The 27802-nt window shown below is 50.6% G+C and overlaps 2 protein-coding genes and 1 long non-coding RNA gene across 3 annotated transcripts; 2 read left to right on the forward strand and 1 right to left on the reverse strand.

Moving 5' to 3' along the window:
- Positions 1-794: 794 nt before the first annotated feature.
- On the forward strand, positions 795-2328 carry HOXA13 (homeobox A13). The gene is made up of 2 exons (XM_076332322.1): positions 795-1467; positions 2084-2328. The coding sequence occupies exons 1-2, from the start codon at positions 795-797 to the stop codon at positions 2326-2328; spliced, it is 918 nt and encodes a 305-aa protein (XP_076188437.1).
- A 7099-nt stretch (positions 2329-9427) lies between these two features.
- Positions 9428-11598, reverse strand: LOC143156968 (uncharacterized). Its single transcript, XR_012994711.1, has 4 exons — positions 11004-11598; positions 10792-10869; positions 10516-10627; positions 9428-9832 (listed from the first exon to the last, which is right to left on the reverse strand). It is a non-coding gene; the product is annotated as an uncharacterized LOC143156968 (long non-coding RNA).
- Positions 11599-16640: 5042 nt separating this feature from the next.
- HOXA11 (homeobox A11) lies at positions 16641-20051 on the forward strand. Its single transcript, XM_076331278.1, has 2 exons — positions 16641-17819; positions 19303-20051. Exons 1-2 carry the CDS (start codon positions 17159-17161, stop codon positions 19533-19535), a joined length of 894 nt encoding a protein of 297 aa, XP_076187393.1. The 5' UTR covers positions 16641-17158; the 3' UTR covers positions 19536-20051.
- Positions 20052-27802: the final 7751 nt, after the last annotated feature.

Below are 27802 nucleotides of genomic sequence, written 5' to 3' on the forward strand. Positions count from 1 at the left end.
AGGAAAGAGGAAAACACCCAGAAAGGACCCCGGGAGGCTCCGCTTCGAGAGCCTTATCTGGCCCGGCGTGCGGCCCGGGGAACGCTTCTCCGCCCGCAGTTTGCGGCGGGCTCCCCGCGCCACCCGGCCGCGTCCCCGCCAGCGCTCCCCGGGAAGAGGCGGCCGTTCAGGCCGGGGGAGGAAGGGGGTCGAAGGGGTGCGGCTCATCTCCCGCCGGAGATGAGGGGAGGCCTCCGGGGCTTCCGCGGCGCTCGCGGCGGGGAGGGCCCGAGGAAAGCGGCGCAGGGGAGGAATCAGGCGGTGTGCCGGGGGGAGCCCCGCACCTCGGGGAGCGCGCCGCGGCAACAACGGGGCCAAAATGCTCACGCCTCGGTGGCGAGGGGAGGGAGGGCCGGAGGGAGGAAGGAGGGAGGGAGGAGGGAGGAGGGAAGGAGGGAAGGAGGGAGGGAGGGAAGGAGAGAGGGCGGACGGGCGGGCCCCGCCGCCCCCCCCCGCGGCGCCCGCGCCCCGCGCGGCGGCGGCGGCAGGACCGCGCCGTGCCCGCGCCCGTGCCCGCGCCCCCGGGCCGGGACCCGGCCCCGCGCGGTTATTGCGTTATTTAATTATCTCCACTTTATTCCTTCAGATGTTTATCAGCTGCTTTGCATATCACGTGGGGGCGGGCGGCCCAATGAGGGCCGGCCTGGCGCGACACTGGCGCGTCAGCCTTGGTCAAGTCCCGGAGATTGAGTATCTCTTTTTTCAGTCTTTGGGGCTTTTAAAAAAGAGCCACTAGTCTCAATGCGGAGCGGGCTATGACAGCCTCCGTGCTCCTCCACCCCCGCTGGATCGAGCCCGTCATGTTCCTCTACGACAACAGCCTGGATGAGATCAATAAGAACATGGACGGGTTTCACGCCGGCAGCAACTTCGCGGCGGCGGCGGCGGCCAACCCCTGCCGCAACCTGATGGCTCACCCCGCGCCCCTGGCCGCCCCCAGCGCCGCCGCCTACAGCTCCAGCGAGGCCCCCGCCGCCGGCATGGCCGAACCCGCTGTCAAGCAGTGCAGCCCCTGCTCGGCCGCCGTCCAGAGCTCCTCCGGCGCCGCGCTGCCCTACGGCTACTTCGGCAGCGGCTACTACCCCTGCCGCATGACCCACCACAACGCCATCAAGTCCTGCGCCCAGCCCGCCTCCACCTTCGCCGACAAGTACATGGACACCTCGGTCTCCGGCGAGGAGTTCACGTCGCGGGCCAAGGAGTTCGCCTTCTACCAGGGCTACGCCGCCGGGCCCTACCAGCCGGTGCCCGGCTATCTGGATATGCCCGTGGTGCCCGCCATCGGCGGCCCCGGCGAGCCGCGCCACGACCCCCTGCTCCCCATGGACAGCTACCAGCCTTGGGCCATCACCAATGGGTGGAACGGGCAAGTCTACTGCCCCAAGGAGCAGAGCCAGCCGCCTCACCTCTGGAAATCCACCCTCCCGGGTAATACACCTGCATGGCTCCCCCTGCCCCCCCCCCCTCCTCCGCTCGCCCCTCCCGAGTGCCCCGCCGGCGGGGCTCCGGGATCACCCCCGGGCTGACCCTTCCCCGCCCCGCCCGCGCTCCCCGGCCCCATCCCGCCCCGGCCTGCACATGCCCCGGCGCCGTTGGAGCGGCACCGGTGCCGCCCCCTGCCCCCCGCGGGCGCACGGCGCATCCCGCCTCGCCCGCCCGGCCCCGCCGCCGGCACCGGGAGAGGAAACAGCTGAAAAGGGCGGCGGGAAGGTCCGCGGTATTATTTTCCGTAAACCCCGCAGCACGCAGGCTGGGTAAATCGCTGCAGCCCCGCGCTATTCTTCCCGGAGTCCCTCGCCGGGCTCCGTGGGGTTTGTTATTGTTATTTGTCTGTCTGACAGAAGCGAGCTTTTCCGTGCCTAAAAGCTGTCTGCGGCCGCCAGGAGAGAGGAATCCCAAGTGCTGAGCCGGGCTTTAGTAGCTAAAGCTGGAGCGGGGCAGGCGGAGGAGCGCGCTGTAACTCTAACCCCTGTACCACTTTGAAGATGTCCTAAGCGGTTCGAGCGATTTTCTAACGCTTGCCTGCATGGTTTTTCTGTTCCAGACGTCGTTTCGCATCCCTCCGACGCGAACTCGTACAGACGTGGGAGAAAGAAACGAGTGCCTTACACAAAGGTCCAGTTAAAAGAACTCGAAAGGGAATATGCTACAAATAAATTCATAACCAAAGACAAACGGAGGAGGATATCGGCGACTACAAATCTGTCAGAGAGACAGGTCACAATCTGGTTCCAAAACAGAAGGGTCAAAGAGAAAAAAGTGATCAACAAATTGAAGACTACCAGTTAATGGATTAAAAATGGAGAAGCAGCAGCTCAACAGTTTCAGAACTTTTTTTCGTGTTCAGATTAAAATAATTATTAATAATAATTAAAAAGAGAAAAGACAGTGAACCTCTTCTTTCAGAACAAGAGATCTGTATCTTTGGAATTATAGCTTTCTTTTTTTTTTTTTTTTTTTTAATATTGCTGTAGCAAAATGGTTAAAACTGACAGTTCTCCTGAAATCCCAAGCAGCCAGCCAGTATCACTGACAGACTGTAAAGCCCACGCGCCCAGCCCCGAGAGATACGCTTTCCATTAAGACACACGATTTTCTGAGAAACTTGTAAGTACTTCTACGACCTTACTATTTGAGAAGACTCTTCGTGGCCACGATGCGAGTGCTGGTTAACGCGAGGAGGTCGATGTGGACACATAAGCTGGTTTTCTTCCATTGCAATCCAAACTGTATGTTGAATGACTGCTCAGGTAAACCACAGTGAAAAAAAATGTACAATTACTGTATGTTTTTAAGCAATGCATTTAATGTCAAAAAGTAATAATAAACCTCGAAGGTACTGAATAAGGATTTCAGAGACATCAGTAATGAAGGAAGCTCTGTGGAGGATCTATCTTGATAGCAAATTTAAAACATCGTAAACTAGTGGGGATAGAAAGGAAAATATTTGCTTGGAGATGTCTTTTGGTTTTATTTTTTATTTGCAAAAGATGATTTGTCATCTGAACTGGGGTTTTTTTTGTTGTTTATTTTTTCTCCTGCAGACCGTACAATAGATACTTTTTAAAGGACTCTGCCTATTTTAAACCTCAAATAATCTTCAAGAATTAATATTCTAAGTCCCCGGAAATTTTTAAATATTGACTCTGGGTGGATACAAATAAGGTGAACATTGGCATTTCTTTACAATAGTAATAATAAGAATAAAAAAAACCACACTTCCTGGAAAAAAATATCCAAGAACTTTGACCTGAGATACATTTTTCCCCAGAAGTATTTTGATTTATATAATCTATATTTTGATCTATAAGTTTCTCCTTGTTTATTGTCTGTTATGAGGCCGCAGTAGAACGTTTAGGGATTCTTTTTACAGCACCTTTTAATCCAATCAGTTATTTCAACCAGCACATTATTTTGTTTTTATTCACTATAAGAAGCTATCTTGTAAATAAAAAAAAAAATCAGCGCACTGTGAAAATGTACTTGTGCACCCTCATTTTTTTTTATATTTCTACTGAAAAATGAAAACCCAAGACGTGTAGATAGGTATGGTAGTATTAATACTGTTAATAAAATAGTCACTGTAACAAAACCTGAAAGAAATACTCTTTATTTTTCGATACTTATGTGCATTTCGTAAGAAAAATATAATTCTGTCTTGTAACTGTAATACTGTTATCTTCCATGATGTAGCTTTTGTATATATGGTGGGTTTTTTTCTGGACGGTATTTCTCTGGGGGCAGGCACGCCCGATAACCAGCGTTCCTAAAGTGTAACTGTTTCGGCAATGTTAAACAGTGTTTTTGCAGCGGGGCTGGGGGCCATGGGGAGGAAGAGCAGGATGAGACCAGTGCAGCGCTGCAAGCCCTCGCCGGCAAATGGAGTCCGACGGCCGGCCCCTGGGACGGGGGGACGCTGCCCAGCCTGGCGGTGCCTCGGCGGGAAGGTGGGGGGGGGGGGCTGCGTGGCGATGACAGGACGGGGAAGGCCTGAAACCTTGACCTTGAGGGGAAAAAAAGCCGATTTGTGACCTTGACTTTTGACAGCTCCCCCGCTGGCGGCATCCGCGGGCCGACAGCGCCACCTCGTGGCCGCCGCCGCGCCGCGCCCGCACCTGGCCGCGCCGGCGCACGCACCCGCGCAGCATCCTCCCCGCGGGCGGCCGCGCACACGCGTGGGACCCGCGCCGCCACGCGCCGGCGTGCCGCTCCGCGCGGGGACCGCCACACATCCTTATATATAGCTATGTGCTATGTCTGAACTTGCAAGGCAGAGCGCGCAGCAGGTTGCGCTCCGCTGTCTCTCTCTGGAGGTGGCGGGAGACCGGCGAGGCTGGGCTGGGGGTGAAAACCGGTGTTCAGCCGGTGCCCGGCTGGGGGATGCCGGTGCGGTGCGAGGAGCCGCCGGCCGGCCGGCGTTGTGAGTGGCGGGCGAGTTTGGCCGGGCACAAAGAGAGGTTTGCTTTCGCCGCCCGTCTCCTGCGGTGGTCTGCAGCTCTAATTAGAGCTATTGGGGGACCTTTACGGTGCATTTAGAGGGTATCGTATACCGCGTTAGCTGTGCGCTTCTAGCCTTACATTTCTGAAATTCAAAAGGACCCACCTCTGCAGGGATCAGCGCAGAGCGCTTTCCGACCCTCAGATCCGACGGTAATGCGTTCGTGCCATAACTTACACGAAAAGTACCTGCAGGAGCGGGACCTGTTTCCCAGGGGGCTGTCGTATGGGGGGCATTGCGCTCCGTGCGGGATTCTAGCCTTCCCGCGGTGTGCGGGCGCCTTGCCCGCCCGCCGCTCGCGGCTCTCGGGGCCGCGGAGCGCTGCGATTTCTCAGGCCGCCCGTAACCCGCGGCCTCGGAGCGTGGGAATATCGGCTGCATCCCTTCGGAGGCCAGACAGGGACTTTCCGAGTGAGGTTTCCCCCGTCCCGCTGCGAAAATAGCCGGGGGAGAGGTACATAAGCGGCAGCCGGTTTCCAGGCCGTGCTGTTGGGCTGTGCTTTGGGGTGACAGCGTGTCCCTGTGAGGTGACGGGGGGCAGCCCCTACGGCAGAGACACGGCCTGCCCTCGGCGCCGGGCGAGGGACCACGGGCAAAGACACACGGGCGCAACACCGCCCGAGGGGGCGATAACCCGTCCCCGGCGGGCAGGGCCTCGGGCTGCCCACGGGCGAGGGGAGCCGGGTGGGACGCCCTCGCCGCTGAGGAACCGGCAGCCTCCGCGGTGCCCCCCGCCCCGCAGCAGCCCCGCGGCCTGCCCGGCCTTGGGCGGATTTTCAGCGGAGCTGGAGCAGGCAGCAAACCCCCGCGCTGGAGCTGCCGGCGCCGCGGGCAGCCGCTCCTCCCGGTTGCACCCTGCGCGGAGGTCGGGGGCCGCGGGCTGGCTACGGGGGCGGGCCTCCCACCGACCGTACTTGCCGTCCGCGGGCACATACCCACCGGTCTGCCTCGGCTGCAGGCACCGGACAGACGCCTTTCCTCCGTCTCATTGCAACGCTTTCTCCCGAAGGAGCTAAATCGCCCGGAGAAAGCCACTTGCGAATTACACTTGTTCTCGCTCCGAGTGAATAATTCTATTTATTCCGTTATACCTCGCAACCTGCATAATTATTGCATGAGACACGCCGCAAATTACATGTATTGCAGGTCGGAGATGAGGGTGATAGGCAGGATTCGAGCCCTGTGTATCTTAGGCAGGATCTTCTATTTTCACACCGTGCCCCAGAGCGATATAATTCAGGGGCGCCTTGAAAGAAACCCACAACGAGAATATGGCCGACATTAGTAAAATAACAGCTTTTTTTTTTTTTTTAAGGTAACTTTTAATCGGAGCTAGCGTTTGAAGATTATGTTTTCACACTGAGCTACCTACCGTTCAAATCTGCTAAGCATTTCTAGACTGACCGTGGATTAGCGAATTTCAATTCCCACTACTGTTCAAATAGGTCTGCCGCATGTGTATTTCACAGGGTAAAAAGGGGAGCGTTTGACTCGCCATCGCTGGCAGGAGTAAGGTAACATTTTGGATCGGACCCCTGCTACCATGTAAGTCAGCGTCGAGGCTCTCGCAGGCTTCAGCAGGAGGAGCAGGTCGCGTTTCCCGGCCCTGCAGCGGAGAGCCCCGCCGGGGGAGCAGGATCAGGCCCGCGGCGGGCCGGCGGCGGAGCTCCCCCTCCCCGCCGGGGTGTCTCCCCCGGACACCCGGGCGTGCGGCGGCCGCGGCGGCGGCTCCTCGCCCCGTCCCGCGGGGCCGGCGGCTCCTCTCGGACCCGCTGCCTTCTTTCTCCTCGGGCCCGGCTCGAGGCCCCTCGCGGGAAACGTCGCCCGGGGGCGAGTGGCTTGGTCAGGTGAGTAAAGGCCGGGAGCTCCGTGCCTTGCTCACCGGGGCACCCTTGAGGAGGGGGCTGCGGGGGGCGGCGGTGGCCGGCGGAGCCCCCCGCGCCGCGGCCGTGCGGCGATTCAGGGCAGCGAGACGGGGGTGTCCGCGGTTTTCCGAATCGCGAAAGATTCCCCGTCCGCGGGGCTTGCGTGCCCGCCCGCCTCCGCCTCGGTCGTCCCCCCCTCCGTCTCTGCCTACCCACGGCTGCACCCACGCAGCCCTCCGCCCCCCCATCCCTCCGTCCCTCCGCCGGATAGATGTGGCCTCGGAGCTTGCGGGAGAGCGGGTGTGTAGGTGTGTGTGTTCGTGTTATTTATTACCGTCATTTACCGTCCAAAAGCTGTTGGCACATACATTTTCAAGTACAAATTGCTGTTGTATTACATATTCCCCTCTCACCAATCTGCCGCCAGCGTCCTAAAATACATCCCTAATATGTTTTACAAGTAAATATATCACCAACGAAAATAATTAAGCAACGTGATACATTACTTCACGACGCCCGTCCCTGCACGCGGTTGGGAGAAAATTGCTATTTATATTCCCCGCGTTACCGAGAATGTTTTAAAATGGTGGTGGGGAACTTATTGTGCCTGGCTTGTTGGGTAGAGTTATATGTGCGAGGAGTTTTATTTGCAGACGTTAAACAAAAATGTCCCGGAAGAAGGATTTGAAAAGAAAACAAACACAAAATTAGGAAAACAAAACGTACATAAACAAAGTAGGGTCTCTATTTTCTCAGCTCCCCTAGAAATTAAAATGTTAGGTATAACATTTTTGGCGGATGTGCAGAGGGACGCAAGGGACAGAGGGGGCAAGCTATTACTGTATATTTAGCGTATTTATTGAAACATTAATGTCAGAGCAATATTTCATTCTCAGTGTAAAACGCAAAACATAATTAAAGACAAAAATGATTAGTTCAGTTTCACTTCAAGTAATTTTTGCAGGATTCGGCGACATATACTTTAACTCCCAGTGTCTGCATATGTTGGTACATAATCACCTAATTCTGGGCGTCCTTGGTCCCTTAGATTTGAAATTCCCGTGGACAGAAAGTGGCCTTACGTCTTTGATGCGGACGGAAGGGTACAGCAAATGTTTTGTATTTTTTCCCACCAAGAGAATAATCCGGTATTTAATCTATCCCCGCCTCGAGCTCTTGGCAGTAGCAAAGGTGGTTTGCTATGGGAAATAAACCTTGACAGGAGCATATTTCCGAAAAAGAATGGTAAGTAGAACTGCAAAGCCGTATCTTTTTCCGCCGCCTTTTGCTCAGAAAGACTCCCCCTTAAAAACGCTCGCTAGCTGAAATGGCCTCTGAAGCAAACGCAAAAAATATGGTGCTCAATATCGAAATGCTCAGAAAAGAAAATCGCCCTCTGCTTCCAGAGCAGCGACTTTATTCTGTATTCCTCTGAACGAACGGGTAAGCATCTCGGCCTTTAGCCTATAAATTAAAGTTATTTTTAAAAAAATGGCTATGGCTTAAATAAAACCCCATTCCTGGTGCATTTCAGCATTCTCCGTGGGCAGCGTTAGCAATAAAATCAAGGCAGCGTTTAATACAAAAAAAATATTGGCAGGCGCTAAAAGGCCGTTTGTTGCCATTCATAACTTTTAGATGCGTTTTAATGCACTTTAATGATGATTTGAAGAGATGGCCTTGCGCGTTCTCGGCCGGTAAAGGAGTCCAAAAAGAAGACGGGGGGGGACCAGGGGGTGGCTTTTCTGCGTGGGCCGGCGGGGACGTGGGGCGGTGGGTGCCGGGACGGGCCCCGGCCGCGGCCGCAGAGGTCCGTCCGTGGGTGTTTTAACCACGCCGTGAGCCCTTCCCTGCCCCCCGGCCCCCCTCCCCCTTGAATGCAGTTGATTCATGAACTAGGGTACGAAATGCAAATGTTCATTAAGTCTTTCCTCCCTCCCTCCTCCCTCCGGCCTCCCTCCCGCCTCCGCACCCCCCTGCGGAAAAAAAAAAAAAAGGAAGATTTTTTTTTTTTTTTCCCCTCCAGTGAATAGCTTCAATATGGCGTGCTGAAAGGCAGAAGCTTTGCCCGTTCCTAGATCTGAACTGTGATTAAACATCCCCAAAGAGAGCATCCCTCTTCCTCCCGCCGCTCCCCCCTCCCTTCCCTCCCCGTAGCGTAGAGGAAAGCGCCCTCTTCTACGTAGGAAAGGTCAAGTCCTACAACGCACAACCCACGGTCATTACTGTACTGTGACCCGGGGTGTACTGGGGAGGAACGGCCGGGCGTCCCGTGATCAAAAACACTGGGACTTTATTTTTTTTTTTTCCTCTTGCGATGGGAATCTGTGGAATTAGACAGCATTTTAGCCTCCTGCAGTCACCTTGTGTGCAAATCGCCATCGGAAATCCTAGGGGACCAGGAGAGACGGAGAGAGAGGAAAAAATAAATAGCAATAATAGTAGTAACAATAACAGCAATAATCGTCATTAGCCTGTGATATTGCTGCATTTTGCCTGAAGCTGGCAGGAAGGACGATGTGCCCTCGTGGCTAGAGTTCTCTCCGTCTAAAGGCAGACCAACAACAACCAGAACAAAAAAAAATATAAAACCCCAAATCAACAGCAACCCGAGTCACTGAAAGATCGAGAAGGAATGTTTTGTGGACCGGGTATATTTAATCTGTAAGGGAGGAAACCAAAAAATGTGCAATCCATCCTCATTGATCTGGAGGTCTACAGCCCAGCGCGGGATCCTAGCTGTCAGTCTCCGTGAGGATATATTTTTTGCACAGGCGAGAGACTTCTGGATGCTGGGGTAAGATTTTCATGCTCTTCCTGGAAGCGGCTGAATGTTTCTCCTCTCCCCCTGCTCGGTAGTGAATTAAGCAAACAAGCCAACAACAAACACCCGCAAAGGCCCCCGCATGACTGGATCAAAGTCATTTGGAAGGCCTTTGTGGAGGGTTTCCTAGGCCCCCGCTCTTCCCCCCCAGCCCACCCACCCACCCCGCTCCCTTTCTCCCACGGTGTATGAGGCCGAAGCGCCGCTTCTGCTGCGGGGACCTGGGTGAAGAAGGCTGCCTGGGCTGATGCTAATAGAGCCGAAGAACCCGCTGAGAAAAGTAAGGCTGCTTCTCCTAGGTTGGGTGCTGGCTCCACCTTTCCGAGAGATGCTGCTTCCCGTTCTAGCATAGGTGGAAAGCAAAGAAGGCTCTCTTGGCAGGAAAGTGGGCCAGGAGAGGCTGGGGTCAGAGCCCAAGACGCGGGCAGACTTGCAGATAGAGCTGCTGGTTGCTTGGCTTTCTGCTGCGCCGGGCTGTCTTGCAGAGTTGGGTCAGGCTGCGTGGAAAAGCGGCTCCTCCGTTTTGTTCCGGGTTGTTTTATTCCCGTGTGTTCGACTCTGAAATTATTTTAATCGTTCAAGAGCCGGGGAGGAGGGTGGACGGCTCTGTGTGGAAGAAAGCAGGGGAAAGATGTTTAACCTGTCTGCTTTTCGCCATTGCCTGTGTGTATCTAGAGAGAAAAAATGCCAGCCGGGCGCTGTAACCTGCCAGTTTAAATTAATCTGAACTTCGTCATAATCGCCTTGGTTTGAACACACCAAGCAAAGTGCTTTTATTTATTCCTGATCGTATAAATCGGCCTCTCTGGTCGGCTTGGGCTAGGAGTAACGGAAAAGCAGGGTGTTTTAATCTGGTTTTAGTCTTCGAGATGCCCTCGGGTAAGCATAAATGATGGATTTTAATACAAAGCAATCTTGGATGGGCTTCGTCTCCAGCTAGTGGTTGGTTTATGTTTAAATACGTGAGGGTTTGTAAAATGAAAATACCGTGTTGTATGGCCGCTTGATGGTAAAATAAAACCGAAAGAGAAAGGACGAGTAACCCACACACTCCACCTGGGTTGATTCGGGGGATTTTGCCCAAATTCCCCCGGCCTCTGTGTTGTGGACTTGTCGTGCTGATGCGCCCAAATTTCTGTAGGAAGTGATATTAGTATCGGCGTTTTCTGAAGAGTCGGGAAAGGGAAATAAGCGGGACCGTGAGCGGGTTTCCACCCCGCCATAGGCAGGAGCAGCCATATTAGGCTTAGAGGGAGAGCTGTTTTTACGGGTGTCTTTCCCTGACTTACGAGAGACCAGACAAGAAGCGGTCCTCATAGAGCCGGCTGAGCTGTACGTGGGCATACGATTGCATCCTCAATTGCAGCGCGTATTTTAAGCTCGTGGTAGACAAATAGCTCCCTGTAAAGGTTACACAAGTACAGGTACCTTCATTATAATGCAATTCTGAGAGTCCATCAAAATATGAAGTTGGGGCTTTGAAGTTGTTGATTTGACAGCCCCAGTATAGTGATACTTCCTGTACCCGCCCCCTAAAACAATCCTTGATGAAGAAATGTCTTTACCTCGGTGGGTTTCACGATATGCGAATAAGGCTCTCCTATAAAGTCAGCAGTGTGGTACAGTAAGATCTGATGTGTTTCCTGGCGAGTGGGGCAAAATAATAAAAAAAGAAAAATTGAAATACCTTTATAAATCACTGTTAAAATTCAATGTCCATTAGAGAGAACCTTATATCCTATAAAATTCAATTTAGCTGAGAATACCAGTCGATTACCTTGACTTGAGTTTCTGTGGCAAAGTGGGGATCCTGGCATCACAGGAACAGTCTAGCTCTACGACGAGCTTGTCTCGGCGTTGAGGCATTTCACTTTCTGATGCTCTTAATCTAGAGGGCACATTATATATCTCGTAACTCTGGTGTGTTGTTTGCATCCTGAATTGGTAGGCAGAAAAATGCTCGTTTGTCAGAGGCAACGCAGTAGGAATTTCTTCCTCTCACTGAATATATTTCCCGGATTAACAAACCTAAGGTCAAGTTCAAGGCATCAGTTGTAGCAATACTTTTAAATGTGAGTCGACATGGGAATGCTTTGGCGGACTTTTTTTTTCTTAACGCGTAGGGTAAAGCGGCATTCCGGGCTGGGGGGGAACTTTGCGTGGGCACATCGCCTGAGATGTGGCCGTCCGTAGGGATAACCGCGTCGTTTAATAGCACCGCACTTCCAAGGGATTGCTGGGGATGTTCCCTAAACCGCTCTGATTAATGCCACATAAGATACCTCGGCATGAAAAAGGACTGGAACGTGCTTACTAGAAACGGCGCTAATGACCCAGGTCTCTGCGGGTCTGGGTGGGAGTCGGTGGAAAGTGCCTGCTTTGCTGTACCGGCGGATTATAACCAGGGAAATTTGCTTTCGCACTCGTTTTAGAGCCTGCCGCTTGGTCTAGACAACCCTCTCCCGCACCCTGTTTTTGTCAGAAGTCTCTTGCACCTGTATCTGGATAGTCGCGGGGGGGGGGGGGGGGGGGGGGGAAGGAATGAATGGCTGGATGTGCGTTTTCATGTGTCGGGAAAGTCTCACAGAGCGTTCAAGGGGAGAAAAGGAGACATTTATGGTAGTATCGTCAGTCAGTTTCTGATATACTTGACCGTCTGAGAAAACACCTCCTTATGCCCCCCTTATTGTCAAATCTGCCTCCGCTCTCTTTCAGGAGCAAGCTACGAGCAGTAAATATAAACAAAATCTTAGAGGGGTTCAGCGCCCCGGAGCCTGGGGGCGCGCAGGGCTGGAGAACCGGGGGGTGAGGAGACAGGGCGTTATGAGAAACTCCCCGCGCTTGTGAAGGCGCCGGGAGTCTGTCACAACAGCAAATCGTTTGGCTGCAAGAAAATAGTTGTCGAAAAATAGAAGTTATCTATCTGGAAGAAGCTTGTCTCTTGAAAAAAAGCCCGCGAAATTTCGGCTTGTTGCAGCTATCGGAGTCAGGGTCTGCCTTCAGATAGAGCCCTCGGGTGTTCATCAGCGCAAAGGGATGCAAAATATCATGGTGGGTCGCCACCGACGGGTAGGTCTCTTTAGGTCCGTAGCCGTTTAATCCTAACGGTCAAACTAAACGGGAGGGTTGGGAGGAGGAAAAAACCAACCACCCCCGAGGCTTTTCCTTCTCAGCGATTTAAAAAGACACAGAGGGTGACGGAGGAAAGGAAAGGATTTCGGTAACTGATATTGAAAATCGATGTAAAATATTCTACGCCCAGACAAGCGCATCCTTTTGAGATGTTCAAGCCTCTGAAATAACGCAATGCGATTAAATACAACAAAAAAAGTCAGAATAACCTTGACTTGAATCCTGTTTACATCTGCCCTTTCTCCTTACACGTATTCTGCAGTTTCCTAGCAAAATCACAACCATACCGCTTCAGGTTTTGGACAATAAATAGTCTGTCCCACATCACAGCACGGGGCTTCCATCTTGCCGATATAGAAAATCGCCTATTATTTAAATTATTTGAAAAATCTTCGCTAACTATTGTGACACTTCCTTCTATTGCAATGTTAAGGGAACATATTTAGTTAAAAAAAAACCAAAACAAAAACAAAAACAGATGGCTATGTATAGCTCCTTTCCATAACGGACAAAAAGGCAAACAGAAAAGAAGAAACGCCAGTTAAAAACTTCTGAGCCCGAAAAATTTAAAATCGAAACAATAAGCACGCTTTTCTGAAGCTGCATTCCTGGCAAATTTTGCGAAGAATTATCGCCTTCTGGCCTTATTTTCATCGGAAAAGGTGGGAAGGGTTTGTGCATTTCGTTGGCAGCAACGTTGCGAATTCCCTAATATCACGTCTTTCGAACAAGCCTTTGTAGACTGTAATCAACCCGCAAGTTTACAAAACACTGTCCTAATTCCTGAGATATTTTCTCCCGCCCGAGCCGTAACACCCCTCACCCTTCCTGTGCGAGAGGAGCCGCAGCGATTGAAGCCAGCGATCGTGTAATATTTTAATTCGCTCCTCTTGACGCAAATTCCTTTCAGCGCACGTTTCTCCTGTTAATTACAGGCACCCACCCTATTGGCAAGGTAATTGGTGGGCTTCAAATTTTTTGCGAGCAGAACAGGGTAGAAAACCACAACAGTTCAGATACTGTAGAACTTGACCTTTCGGAGACGAGCGGCAGTAAGTTAAACAGTTCCCTTTGCACGCCATCTGTATATATAAAAGCTAGGCTATCGAGGCGTCCTAGCTCTGTTTATATTCCTGCAAAGAAGAGATGTAGCTTTTTTCCCCTCGCTTTGTTTAGCTTAGCTATGGGCCAATGTGCTCAACAGTCTCCCCACCTCTTGGCCACGCTTGTCCTTTGCAAAAACGTCCTGCCGCAGAGCTCCCAAATTCAGAGCGGTTTTACCCTCTCTAATCCGGCCGAAATACACGGCAAGGCGTAACGAATGCATTTTGCTCCTCCAAACGGAATGCCTGCCTTTGTTTATGTTGTTTTCAGCGAGGTTAGCGAGGGGAAGGCTCGGTTTTCCCCCTTCCTCAACGCGGAAGTCCCAATTACTGTATTAAAAGAGCAATTCAACGTTAGACCAAATAATCAACATTGATAATTGTGCTGAACACAGCAACTTAACAGCAGGCTCCCTTCAATTACCCGCACATTCCGGGGCTTTAAGCGTACATTATCTCTGTTTCACTTAACAGCAAATAAAGCGGAGAACAGCCCGTGCCTTGGGCGTCTACTCGCTCCCAGCCGAGCTGCGCCCCTCGCAGCCTTCCCCGTCAGCCGCCCCGCTCGTTCTGCAGGCGGAACCGGGAGGCGTTTTGGGGTCCCCTTGCGTGGCAAACCCGCTTGAAGAAACAGGCTGCTTGGTTTGGGGAGGGGGGGAGGACAGCTCGAGCGACTCAGAAGTAGGCATCGGGGCTGCACGTGCGCATGCTGTGCAAGCACACATATGCCCAGACACACGCACGCCCACGCACACCCGCGCGCAGGCACACGCGCGCCCATTGCCAGTTGCCTTCTCGCCCTTCTTGCCTTAATTTCCCTTTGTTTCCCAGAGGCAGCCCCGACCTCTGGCACGGCGGAGCCTCGCGCGGCGCCACGGCCCCGGCTGCAGAGAGGAGCGGGAAAGAGCCCCATACAAACCTGTGCCAGCTCCGCTCCCCATTCCTAGCCCCAAGGTTTGAAATTTATTGAAATGCAAGAGGGGGGCTGCAGTGAGTCCGAGGAGGTGGCGTCCCGCGATTAAGGGCTGGGCAGCTCTGTCATGTCTGCTCTGACACAAGCTGAAGTTGACTGCCAAAGTGCTATAAAACCGCAGGTCAGTCTAGAACTGTTTTCGGTTCTCCTAGACGCGCCGTGTTCAATTATAGCCTTAAAAGCCCTAATACAAGTGCAAGAATTTGTTTGCCATCACACAGAGGCGGGGCGAGGCTCTGCAATGGTGGCGCCTTTGTTATCTCAAAGTCACTGAAATCCTTATACATTCCTTTTTGTTTGAAGGGAGGGGGTGTCTGCGTGTGTGCAGGGTGTGGGGAGAGGTTTTGCATCGACGGAATGGAAGGGTGGGGGGACACACAGGGAAAATAAACAGCGCTCGGATACCAAGAGAGGGCTTCCGACCCCCCACCCCCGCAAAAGCTAGGGGGGAAAGTAAATGCGAGCAAAGCATAGCGTTAAGGAAAAAGCCAGCCAGAGCTCTTGCACCCCCCACCCCAAGTTAAAAAAAAGAAGAGAGGGAGAGAGAGGGAAACCCCCCAAACCCTTTTACAATCCCTAAACGACACTGCAGTCTTCTGCTAGCGGTTTTGACGACATGCAATCTCTTTCCATCCACTTTCTAGCAAATATGTCAAGCCAGAAGATTAATTCATTAATTTCAAGTTCAGCTCGCAGACATGCAGTTAGCGTAAGAAGTTCTTGCAGCAAACCAAAATAAAGAGTTCATTACAGGGATACGTCCAGAGCATTTGATTTGTGAACGGTAACCCTTGTAAAATAAGAAAAAGGCATATAAACATTAATGCTAATAAATTAGTTTACTCCACTACAAAGTAATTACTTGATAATATTGAATTTACAGCTTGAATTCAAACGCCATAGTTAACTATAACGCAGGGAAAATACATAATGAGAATATTTTCTCTGTGCACAACATGATTAGATTTGTTATTGAGTCAGTTACGATAAGCTAAGCAATAAATAAACAAATCGATGTTGACATTTAAATACCGAAGATCTCCAGAATTTACTAGAGAACTTTCTCCGGATATATAAATACTTCCACAGCGCTGCAGAGGAAGAGGGGGGAAAATCCAAATATTCTTTCCCTAACATTTTCGTTTCCCTTCCATTAGCCTCCGAAGTCCACGGGGGCATGGATCTTGAATTACGTCTGATTTCCTAAGAGCACCGACTTCACAATAGCCTTTTGCCGTTCTGTTTTTCTATTTTGATGAAATCCAGCCGGAACCTAAATATTTCTTTTCTGAAATCGAGCATCAGAATAGCAAAAAAATATTTTTTCCGAGAGCCTAGGGATGTCCATGCCTCGAAAGGTGCTGTATTCTTTGGCGTATTTCTCTGTTTTCTTTGGCTCTGCTCATTCGGTGGGGTGTGCATTTTTATTGGCAGAGAAGTGCTTTTTAGTCTCTGCCCTGTACAATCCGCTTTCTATATCATCCCTTTCATGCAACAATAGTAAAAGTTTAACCACGTTTTTAAAACAGGTCTCCCTGGGTCTCAGCCTTCAGCGCCGGTAGGAAGCAAAAAGGAAAGTATCTCGGTACGGCAAGTTTGTTCCTAGGGGTTAACAGTATGTCAAATAATTTTAGCTAGGCTTCTGGCAATTAAACTCGGAGTATTTGTCAAGCCGGGGTAGCCCAACATCCACTGGTTTTCCAAGTATTTAGCGGCAGCGTTGAGGCGGAGAGATCAGCAAACACTCTTTAGCTCCGTGGTCTGCAATTTAAAGGGCTTTCTGGCGTTGCGAATGAGGCAAGGGACGGTTTGGAGGGGGTGAGGAGAGGGAACCTGCGTCCTGGGAACCCGACATTGTTAACTACCTCCAGTAAAGCCTGGCTGAAGCCGCGCGGGGTATTTGAGGTTAATATGTAAGTAAGGGAAGGAAGACACTAACCGCTTCGGAAGTGAACATGAATGCAAGCATGTAATCTATTCACCATGAAAATCAGTACAGACTTGACCCTGGCACATTCTTCCTAGTAACGTTTCCAGAAAAACCTTGAGAGGCGAGGGCTTTTTTCTTTTTTTTTTCCTTTTTTTTTTTTTTCGGGGGGGTGGGAGCCCAAACCGAACCAAAACAAACTAAAGAACAACAACAAAAAAAAGAACGGGGGGGGGGGGGGGGGGGAAGAAAAGAAAAAAACGCTGCCGATTTCTTCAGGAGCGTTTCCTGCTCGGAAGCAGCTTTCCAGCAGAAACCGTGCCTGCATCTCTCCTGTGCCCTCCTTCTCGGAGCCTGCCAGCGAGCCGCCGAACGCCCCAGCAAGCGCACAAACAAACAGAAAGGTCTCACCTAACCCTGGGGGGATTGCTAAGCCTCTCTACTCCAGAGCCAGTGGGTGCCACGGGCCGGGCGGCTAAGTCTGGGGCAGTGGCAACGCGCCTTTGTGTCCTCTAAGGCTACCCCCCGGGCCAACCTGCGCTCGGCTCGCCCTTAGGCGCTGGCGACGAGCTGTTGCTTCCCCCCGCGATGGCCACAAAGGGAGCGGGGCCCGGACCCGCCGCTCGTCAATGTCAACGTCGGGCCACGTGACCGCACCTCCCTGCCGCCGCCGGGGAGAGCTTTCCACGTCAGCTTACGTCTCCCCATCTCTTACTTCACGGATCTGCTTCAAAGAGGCAGCTGCGTTAGAGAATCATGTTAAGCTCAGCTAATGCGGAGAAGCCGAGGTAGCCCTAATGATGGATTTTGATGAGCGTGTTCCTTGTTCCTCTAACATGTATTTGCCAAGTTGTACTTACTACGTCTCGGGTCCTGATTTTTCCAGCCTCCCTTCTTTTTTGCCCCAGACCCCGTCTTCTCGCCCTATGACATACTCCTACTCCTCCAACCTACCCCAGGTCCAACCTGTGAGAGAAGTTACCTTCAGGGAATATGCCATTGATCCCTCCAGTAAATGGCACCCCAGGAACAATCTGCCCCACTGCTACTCCGCAGAGGAGATCATGCACAGAGACTGCTTGCCTGCCACCAACACTGCTAGCATGGGCGAGATGTTCGGCAAAAACACAGCTAACGTCTACCACCCCAGCACCAACGTCTCCTCCAATTTCTATAGCACGGTGGGCAGGAACGGGGTCCTACCCCAGGCTTTCGACCAGTTTTTCGAGACGGCTTATGGCACGGCGGAAAACCTGGCCTCGGCGGACTACCCGGTAGACAAGAGTGGCGAGAAGGCGCCCGCGGCCGCCGGGGCGGCGGCGGCAACTTCAAGTTCGGAGGGCGGCTGCGGCAGGGCGGCGGCGGCGGCGGCGGAGAAGGAGAGGCGGAGGCGGCCGGAGAGCAGCAGCAGCCCCGAGTCATCTTCCGGCAACAATGAGGAGAAATCCGGCAGCTCCAGTACGTATAAAGGCAGCGCCCGAGCGCTTTTAGGAAAGGCAGCTTGAAACCTAGCGCACCGCCGCTGTTAAATTTTTATATGCTGTTTTATAAGCATATAAGGTTTATGAAGGGCCTTTAGATTTCCCCCAACAAAACTTTGTTATAAAAGGCGAGATCACGTGTTTAGTGCTGAAATTGGCCGTGAAATACCCACCGGGCAATGGATGCCTTAAAAATTTTTTTTCTCTCTCCTTCCTTTTTTTTTTCTTTTTTTTTTAATAATAATAAAAAAAAGCTCTGTGGTCAACTCTCGAAAATATAATAACGTACGTTCGGTGCCTGTAAATTCGGCAAAAAAAGGAGATCCCGGCTCCTTTGATATCGATGTAATCCAGTGATTTTATAAAAGCCATGTGTTGCACCAGAAGTCTAGTTAGGAGCTGAATTCAAAGCCCTCGCCGTTTTAACGATTGCACTAGAATAGCGTTTAGCAGATAAAGTAGCCGCCTGAACTGTAGCAATATATTAAAAGAAACAAATTAACCTAAAGCTGGCCTTTTTGTCTAAAGGAAGCCATTTTACTAAGGCACTGTGGCAATTACGTGTTGCCTTCTGTCCAACAGTTTGTTGCTTACAATTGTTATTCAATCTGTCAAAGCCTGATTTTTTTATGTGGGCTTTTTAAAAGGCAAAGCTAGTATACGGCTCGGGGAAAAAATACCTCGACAATGAACTGTACCAGAAAAGGAAGTTTTTAAAGAGATAGCGGCTACGTTTAATGTAAAGAGCTCCTGAACCTTGAAACCTTTTATATTCTGCTTAATGAACTTTAAAACCGTAATGGCTAATCGAGAGGAGAATACCTCCATGCGGTGGAGAGCGTGCTTTAAAAAAGCCGGCTGGGGGAGAAGGAGGCGCCTTAGCCCTGGGCTCGGGGGGTTTTCCTCTGCTGGGGACGTAGAGCCGGGATTAGCCTAGGGAATGAGGGCGAGATCCGAGCGGGTGCGGGTTCGGAGAGGGCTGGGCGCTGGGTCCCCCTGCCCCATGCCGCGCTGCCTGCTGCAGGCAGCCAGGTGATGGCCGCTCCCTGGGCAGCCCCGTGTGCGTGGCGCCCGGCGGAGCAGCCTACAAAGGCTTTCCTCCAGCTCGTGAAATCCGCAGGAACCCCCCGCCACCACCCCTTCCTCCGGCCGCCCTCCCCGCGGAGGCAGCGAGGCCGGATCCCCGCTTCTCGGCGGGGGTTTCGCCCTGCCCGCTGCCCGGGGCCGCGGCGCTGCGGGGGCCGGCGGGTCCCGGCGGGTCCCGGTCCCCGGCTGCCCGCACCCGCCAAGGCGGGGGGCTGGCGCCCAGCCTCGGACCTGCCAACGCCGGCCCCGGAGCGGGCAAAACGCGGCTTTTCCATATTAATGGGTTTTGCCTGAGTGGCCCCCCCACCCCTCCTCAGCCCCCGCCGCCGGCCCCCGCCGGGTCTCAAACGCTTCTGCCTTTTTTCATTCCACAGGTGGACAACGTACGCGTAAAAAGAGATGCCCGTACACCAAATACCAGATTAGAGAGTTAGAAAGGGAATTCTTCTTCAGTGTCTACATAAACAAAGAGAAACGCCTCCAGCTCTCCCGAATGCTCAATCTGACCGACCGCCAAGTGAAAATATGGTTTCAGAACAGAAGAATGAAAGAAAAAAAAATTAACAGGGACCGATTACAATATTACTCAGCTAATCCACTACTTTAAAACTCATAGCGTTTTTCAAGACGAGATTAAATTCAGATTTCGCCCTTGACAAGGTCAAGCCACGGGGTTACGTGGAGGAAGGAGGTGTGTATCTGACGGGACTAGAAGAACCCAAGGTTTTACATACATGTAAATCTACTCTGGAACTTCAATGGTGATTTATATATATATATATATATTTACATATCAACTGGAATCGATTCGATTTTGACACACATGGCATCCATTTCTAAACGTGCACGTCACCTCTGAGTGCAAAATCCATACCTCTTACCTTTCCAGGCACTGCGGCTCACCCTGCTACCGCTTTCGGCAGGCACAGGCGGGGACGGCACCTCTCCGTCCCCGGACTCGCCCACCCCCGGCCCTCCCTCGCCCCTGTGCTGCTGCGGAACAGCTGTCTGGAGACTGCCGGGTCGAGCCCACGCAACCAGGACCACTGCAGAATATAAACTCTGAGAAATAATCTTTTGTCCTCCCTGAGCGGAAAATGTCTGGGTTAGAGGCAGTGCTCCATTGCCCCTGGGTTTGAAAGGAGAATTTAGGGGGGGGAGGGAGACGGGGGGGGACGCGCACAGAATTAAAGGGAGGGGGGATGACATGCCTACACCTTCACGAGGCCAACCGCGAGCAGTTGTAATATGGAGGTAGTGATGGGTATAATAGTGTTTCCTTTGAGGGTGTGGGGAGGGAGGGGTAGGGGGAAGAAAGAGAACTAAATGAAAGACTTAAATATTTACTTAAAAAATCAGGTATAAATTCGCCATATATCGTAAGAAAACAATCACTGAAAAAAAAAAAAAGATTTAGCAAATTTTAATTAGCTCTCGTTTTATTTATGACAACTGGCTATGCGTTGCCATCTTTTTGGAGACAAATCATATTTAAATACTAAAAATAAAACGGAAAAAAAAAAGTGTGAATTTCGGCGTTTTAAAAGAAACAACTCCATAAAGGAAACTAACCTTCTGGCTTCTGGCTCACAAAGTTTCTTCAGGAAATACCTGTGGAGAACGACAGTTTAGCAAATACCACACAACACTTAATTGAAACTTGGAGTTGTGCAATGCACTAACGTTGGATCATTAAAATAACTCGATCGCATGTTCGTTTAAAGGTGACTGGTGAGGAGTTTAAACAGAAGCCAAACAATGTAAATATGGTAATTTTGTTGTTGTCTACTTTAAATGTCACGAGCTCTACTTTGTCGCCCAGTCGACATATGCAAAGAACGGAGAGTTGTTTGGAGTTATTTTAAATATCTATAAATATATATATTTCCCTGCAGGAACCAAAGCGTGAAAAAAAATGCAATTTAAAAAAGAAAAGAGAAAAAAAAAAGGAAAATATTTAAAATTCTATATCAGTTTACAAAGGATACGGTGTTCTATCGTTAAGGTAATTTGCTGTTGAGAATATCTGAATGTATATTTCATACAGGAACGGTGTTTTACAAGACTTGTAAATAATAAAAAAAGAACCCATGACCTATTTTGTTTCAATGCTTTTTTTTTTTTCTCTCCCCTGTTTTTTTGTTCCTTTGGGGCTAAAGGGTGTGGGATTTTTTTACATGTGCAACAAAGTGGTGATAAGAATGTTTTCTGATTAATAAATTTACCAAATGGATGTAAGTTCTTTGACACGGTTCACAAAATGCAATATCTTTATATGACATCACTGTTTTCAATATGTATCATCTATATGTATATACAGTTTTCTTTTAATATGCGAAAGTATTTGGTTGCATGTATACAGTGGAAGAGCGCACAAGGAAAATAAAAAAATGGAAACTTTATATTTTTACTCTGGTGTTACGTTACTGCATGTTCTTTTATCCGAGGTAACTCTGGGACCCGAAATTCCTCATGACCTTGTTCAGTCATTTGGGGCGAATTATTCTTCTTTTGTGAACTTCGCCGTTAAATCTTCTGCTCTGGAGTTAACAAGTGAACCTAAGCTTGTTCAAGCAGCGTTTCAGCGGGTCACAGGAAAAGGAAAATGAAGTATGTTCATAGCTCGCTGCCTGTTAGGCCTTTTTCTTATCCTGCCAACGCCGGCAGGGCAAGGTCTTATGCTCAAGGGTTTGATGTGATATTGCTGTTTGCTCCCCACCATATGTGTCCGGGAGAACCGCTCGGGAAACGTTTGCGGCGTCGGTAGCGTTTGGGGCAGATTTTATAAGCCCGGCACCGAAGGGAAGGTCCAAGCCAGCCGACGGATGTGGCCAGAAGCGTGAGAGCCCTAAGAAAACTGTTATCTTTGGGAAAAAAAAAAAAATTAGAAAAATCCGCATGGCAGTGTGGTGGAAATGGACTGTTTGAAATTGTCCTTGATCTCCAAGGCAGGGAGAGGGTGGACTGAGGCGGGGGGGGGGGGGGGGAGGGGGGCGGCGGGGGGCGGCGGGGGGCGAGGGGGAGGAAGGCTGGAGGGAGAAAGTTAGGAGGGGGGGAAAAGAAAACCCCAAACCCCAAACAATAGCTGAGATAGGAACGTGTTTTGGGAAGAGTGTTTGAATCTTTAACGTTGACCCTAATCCTAATCAGGAGAAGAAAGTACATTTTGTTTTCGCATTGTTTACTGGCTTTGAACTTCTGTATTGCTTGGACATCACCCATAACCTTGAGGTGAAGGACTTACTGGCTTTGGGCCTTTGTTGACAACCGCCACCCAGCCAGACAACGTCTACCCAAAGGAAATGTTAGAAAGTGAAGGGGGGAAAAAGGGGACTTTGTTTGTTTGTTTGTTTGTCTAGTATGCAAGGGGCAATGCCCGTTAAAAGGAGACGGACAGATGGACGGGCGGTGGGAGAGGGACGGGGGGACGGACGGAGAGCTGAATGGCAATGAAAGTTAAGCCAGCAAGCTTCCTTTCCTGGTTAAAAATTAACTGGCATTCATAGCCAGTCCCAGAGACAGTTAAACCACGGAGTTTCTCTGGTCGGGGTTTTGATTTCCTAGCCCAATAAAATCGCATCCTCTGTGTTGCTGTGACAATGTGGCCATAAAAAGTGTCCGCCACTTGTCCGCTCGCCCGTACGAAATGCATCGCTATAAAGGCAGCGGAGGTTCGCCCGGAGGTTTCTTGCACCGGGAGGTGAGCGGGCATTGCCCTCCGCCAGACCGACCGACCGACCGACCGACCCGCCGTCCTGCCGCGGGGCCCCGCGGCAGGACGGCGGGTCGGTCGGTCGGTCGGTCGGTCTGGCGGTCGGTCGGCGGCGGTTCGGGGGCTTCTTTGCCACAAGATGGCGATCTTCAGATCAATGTCAAAGCCGCCCGGGGCGAGGGGAGCAGCCCTGGGAAAAAAAAAAAAAAAAAAAAAAAAAAAATCTTGGCCTTTGTTCATTTTGCATCCCTGGAGCCGCACGGGTAATTATTACACTTACTGGGCTCCGCGTTCCAAAAGCCGCTCGGGATGCCGGGTGGGGGAGCCGCTGGGCTTCTCGGCGGAGTTAAAGTTTCCTAAAAAATTAGGAAATGCGCGAAGGTAAGTGTTTTACGCATCTACCCTGCGTGGAGAGGGGCGAGGAGCGTGCGGTGATCGGAGTGGTACTTAGCGAGCTGGGGTGGCCCCTGCCCCGACCACTGAGCACCGCGGAAAAGAACCGTAGGGAGGGGAAGCGATGCAAGGAGTTGGTGATTACGATGTGAAATAATATAGAAGGGACTTTCTAAGTTGCAGTTGACCTTTTATTTTCCTTTCGTAAAGTTTTGGCCAGCCGCGTGGAAAATCCACGCTATCTGGAAATATTTTTTCAGAGAAACTTGTAGCTTTCTTCCAGTTATAAAAAAATTGTAGCGCTGGAAATATTATGAAAGTTGACATTTATGTGTGGAACAGTAGGTGTCTTCAATCAAATAGATCTATGGCAACACAGACTGCAAATGACAGACAATTCTGACGGTCTTATTGGACTTGAACTGTAGCTTAGTTAGGGTCGTTTGGTAACTTTAAAGGGTAGTCTGCTTCCTCGCAGCTGGACACAGATTGTGGTAAACAAGTTTTGACACACTTATGTTAAAAACTATTCCTGTGATTGCATATTAAGTCAATGTTCGTGCAAGACGAGATTTTGATTTCCCCTTTCTTTCTTTCTTTCTTTCTTTCTTTCTTTCTTAACCAGCACATGTGCTGTAAACAAACAATAGTCACACATTCTCATGTGCTCAGGGCTGCTCTGGGTTGTAGCTTTGAAACTCTATCCTCTCTACGAGTATCCCTAACTCCAGGTTACTTTTCTCGCCCATAAAATTTTCACATGTTTTTGTTATGTCTCCATTTGAGAAGGGTGGGAGGGAAGGTGGTATTATATGGAGGAGATGCTGGTTTGGCTACATATTTTAATCCACGTGTTTCTTACGAAGAGAGTAAACAATTTTTAAATATCTGTCCGAAAAAACCAAAATATCATTTTGTCCTTGCTCTTGTATGTAAAGTAATGCAACTTGACTGCAGTGTTTTTTAAGAAAGGGCCCTTTAAAATTGTGCTTCCAGGGAACTGTTGCAAGTATAGTTAAAAGCACATGCTCAGCCGGCAGAGAGCAGTTTTTAGACGATTATCGGAACCTATCGATTTCGTCAAAGATGCTCCATTAAAAGCTGGGGGATGTTGATCTCTTTTGACCTCCCCTCGGCAACTCCAGGACGTGAGAAGCCACGTCTCGGGAAGGAGCAGGGCGATTTGAGGGTCCCTCTGCAACATTTCATTTTACACCAGTCAAGTTAAACTCAGCATATTTGATCAAATATTTATTTTTCCCCTTGTTGTTTCCCTGCCCCATTCAATACTCGACTGAATAAATCAAAGGGACCCCAGCAGCAGTTAAAGCGCCCTCTGGTTACGAATTGTTTACTGACGGCCGCGGTCATAGGATAATATTTAAAAAAAACAAGCTTGTTTCTTACAATAACTGTTTATTATTTCACATGATTTGGGTTTGCATGTTTCGGAGGGGAGAGGCGAAGCCAACTCAGTGTCTACACTCTGTTTAATTAATCGTGTACTCAACTTCAGCTCACATACCACATCCGAACCCCTGGGAGGCTTTTTCATAAGCTCTTTGGGTTTGTGTTTTGTTGTCTTTTTTTTTTTTTTTTTTTTTGTCACAATCTTTTCATTAAATGCTCTGAAATCGAAACTTCAGACCAACGTGTGTGTCTGAGAGCCAAGCTATAAGGCAACCAAAAAAGATATTTGCATATGCACCCAAATCTTATTTAAAGGAAAGACAACTACAAAAAGGGGAGAAGGGATACAGTTTCAAATGCTTAATACAGCTGTGCGGCCCATCTCTCGCAATAGAAGGGGTACACTTAAAAGACGGACTTGGGCATGTAAGATTTTCCCGACACATATATAACCCGATACCGTTCTGGCTTCTGCACGGTGTTTGGGGCTCTCCGGACAATAGAAAGCCCCGCTGTTCTCGCCAGTGCCGGAGCAATGGCGAGGAGATAAAGCCCTCATGAATCGGTTTGGGTGTATTTTGTCCTGCCGCACACCAGAATTCGGAGCTCGTCAGAATTACTTGCAAAATATGTTCCTAATCCAAATGAGTAAAACGATACACATACAGTATAAAACATAGTTAGGAGAACAAGCCTCCGGATGGCTGGAATAAAATTAAATCTCAGCCTAATTTTTAACAGGATAATCCGCCAAAACAAGCCGCCGCCACCACCGCCCCCCCAGACACCCCCCGCCCCTAGCGTGAAAGAATTTCTAGTAAAAATAAAATTAGTGGGGCCGTCATTTGTCACCTAACTTGGCACAGACACAGTTCCTAAACCTCCTGTTTGAAATCCGCCTTCTTTGGAGCAAATCCAGGGAAGGGGGGAAAAAAAAAAAAAAAGAAAGAAAGAAAGGGAGGAATCTGGCACACACGCACGTTCCTGACAACTGACAGTTCCAATATTAAATAACTATACCCTGATTGCATTAATTTTTGGAGCTGTATAAAACGTAATCCGCGGGTATATTCTCAGATAGGCGGCGCATGCACTCCTGCAACAGACTGCGAGGCCGGTTACGTTTTCACAAATTGCAGTTTGCCCGTGTCTACAAATAAAAGCATATTTTAATTAGCTCGCAAAATGCGTCTCTGGATTAACAGTGCTGATCTTTTGGGTTATACGGGCCAATAATAAAAAGATAAATCACGGTTTAACACGGTACATTTTGAGATTTCCAGTCAGAGTTTGCTTAGGCTGAGCTGTCGGTTTTTATTTATTCCCTTTTTGTTTTTAATTTTAGTCCAACCAATAAAACGTCTTAACGACGCTATTAATGCATCTATTATATTTTTCTTAGATCAATAAAGTTTTATTTTGATAGTGTTGTCTATGTACGCCGTGAATTTAGATTCTCCGCGAAAGCACCTTCTCGCCGGTTTTGATATTTATCAAAATTTTATTTGCTCGGTTTTATAGACCCTCGGATAGCTTTACTTACAGAAGTAGAATTAAAAAGAAACTATTTCTCGTCCCCTGGCGTCCACAATATTCTTTAAAATTTCTTTTAAATAGAGGTTAAGCTCCAAGGGACACATTGTTAAGAGCTGGAAATGCAGTAGCTACACCCAGCGCATGCCAAATTAGCTCAGTTTAGTCAGAATTGACCATTATCTTTTATAGTTACGAATCAAGCGAACATTATTAGTTTTACTTCACTGGGTTTGATGAGGCTGGTTACTATTTGCCTTGGCCTTGTTAGCGATTAAAGAAAGCGGAGATAGCGCAACGCCGAGCGGAGTTCATGATCTAGACGGAGCCCGTGCCTTGACCATCAAACCGGCACCGTTCCCTGCGGTCAACACAACAACACACGGCCTTGCCGACGGCAGCCTCCGCGGGACCTGGCGCGGGGGCGGGGGGGGCAAACCCCAGCCCCCTGCTACAAAACCCGGCAGAGGAGGCTAAAGAAAACTTTAAAACCTTCCAAATTGTCCCTGGCCTCCGCGCCTTTTGTCTGATTTCCCTGCATCAGCTTGCGGAGAGGGAGAGGAAGCCAACTCGGGTTTCTTCCGATGCATTTCGAGTCGTTTTATTCCGGCTGACGAGGACTGCAGCGTACTTTTATAGGCCTTTCCCCTCCTTTAATCCATTTTTTTAAAGGGAGCTGCTTGTTTTAAAAACAGCTTTGGAAGGGTTTCAAGTGTTGCTCCTCGGTTCCGTATGGCTTTCAGGTTTGCAATCCATTTCTATTTAATTTGGCAAATGCAAAATAAACATACCGCAAGAGCGGACTTCCCCGGAGTGATTTTTATACCTGACTTGTGTAGAGAAATGTATTTGGAAGGCGGCGTGGGGGCTCACGTTTCATTTTATTTAGATCTGTATTTATAACGCTAAGCCTATTGATAATAGCCTTCCTGTATACCAGCCAATAAACCGGTGCCTTATATGGTATTAATTTTGTTAGCAGTGATATGGCCCTCATAGGAATCTGATAAGGGTTTGTCCATCGCACATTAACACATCGCGGGGTTAGTCGGGTTGGGGAAACGCAAACAATCTCACAGGAGGAAATGCGGGGGAAAAAAACCAAACTCGAAGGGTTTCTATAGGCTGTGGGATCTGCCCCCGTCGCCGCATCCCGCGGGCCGGTCGGAAGGAAGCCGCGCTGTGATGCTCGCCCCATCGGACTGGAGAAATCAGACGCCTTTCCATAAAGCTTTTTACGGGTATCGCAAAGTTGTGGCAGCCTCTGCCTGCCCCGGCGCTTCCAGCGGGCGCGGAGGGAGGCTGGGGAGGGCCCCGCCGGCTCGGCTCGCCCGCGGGAAGGGACGCTCGCCTCCCGCCGCAAGGAGGGACTCCTCCGGGGGAATGTCACGCTGTGGAAAAAGCATTTCCTCGTGGCAGGCAAACACTGCGGGACGAGACCACGTGGGGCTTGACAGATCCGTGGGGCGGGGGGGAAGGGCCGCCCCGGCCCCTGCCCCGCGCTGCTGCCCGGGGCGGTTTGAACGCCAAGGGTAGGCGCCGGGGGACGCGGGGCGCCGGGGGACGCGGGGCGCCGCGCTCGCCCCGCCGCCACTCCGCCCGGCAGGCAGCGGCCCCTCCGCCGCCGCCAGCGCCCTCCCGGGCACGGCAGCCGGGTGCCAGGGAGCGGATCTCGCCGGGGACGGACGGCGCTGACGCCCGGCCGGCCGGCAGCCGCTCTCCCCCACCCGCCCTGCTAGAAGCGGAGCCCGGTCGGCCGCTGCTTCCCCGGGCAGGGTGCGGGAGAGAGGAGCGAGCCCTGCTTCTCAGGGGTGGGCGGCCAGTAC

The sequence above is a fragment of the Aptenodytes patagonicus genome, chromosome 2, assembly GCF_965638725.1.
Source record: "Aptenodytes patagonicus chromosome 2, bAptPat1.pri.cur, whole genome shotgun sequence".
NCBI classification, from domain to species: Eukaryota; Metazoa; Chordata; class Aves; order Sphenisciformes; family Spheniscidae; genus Aptenodytes; species Aptenodytes patagonicus.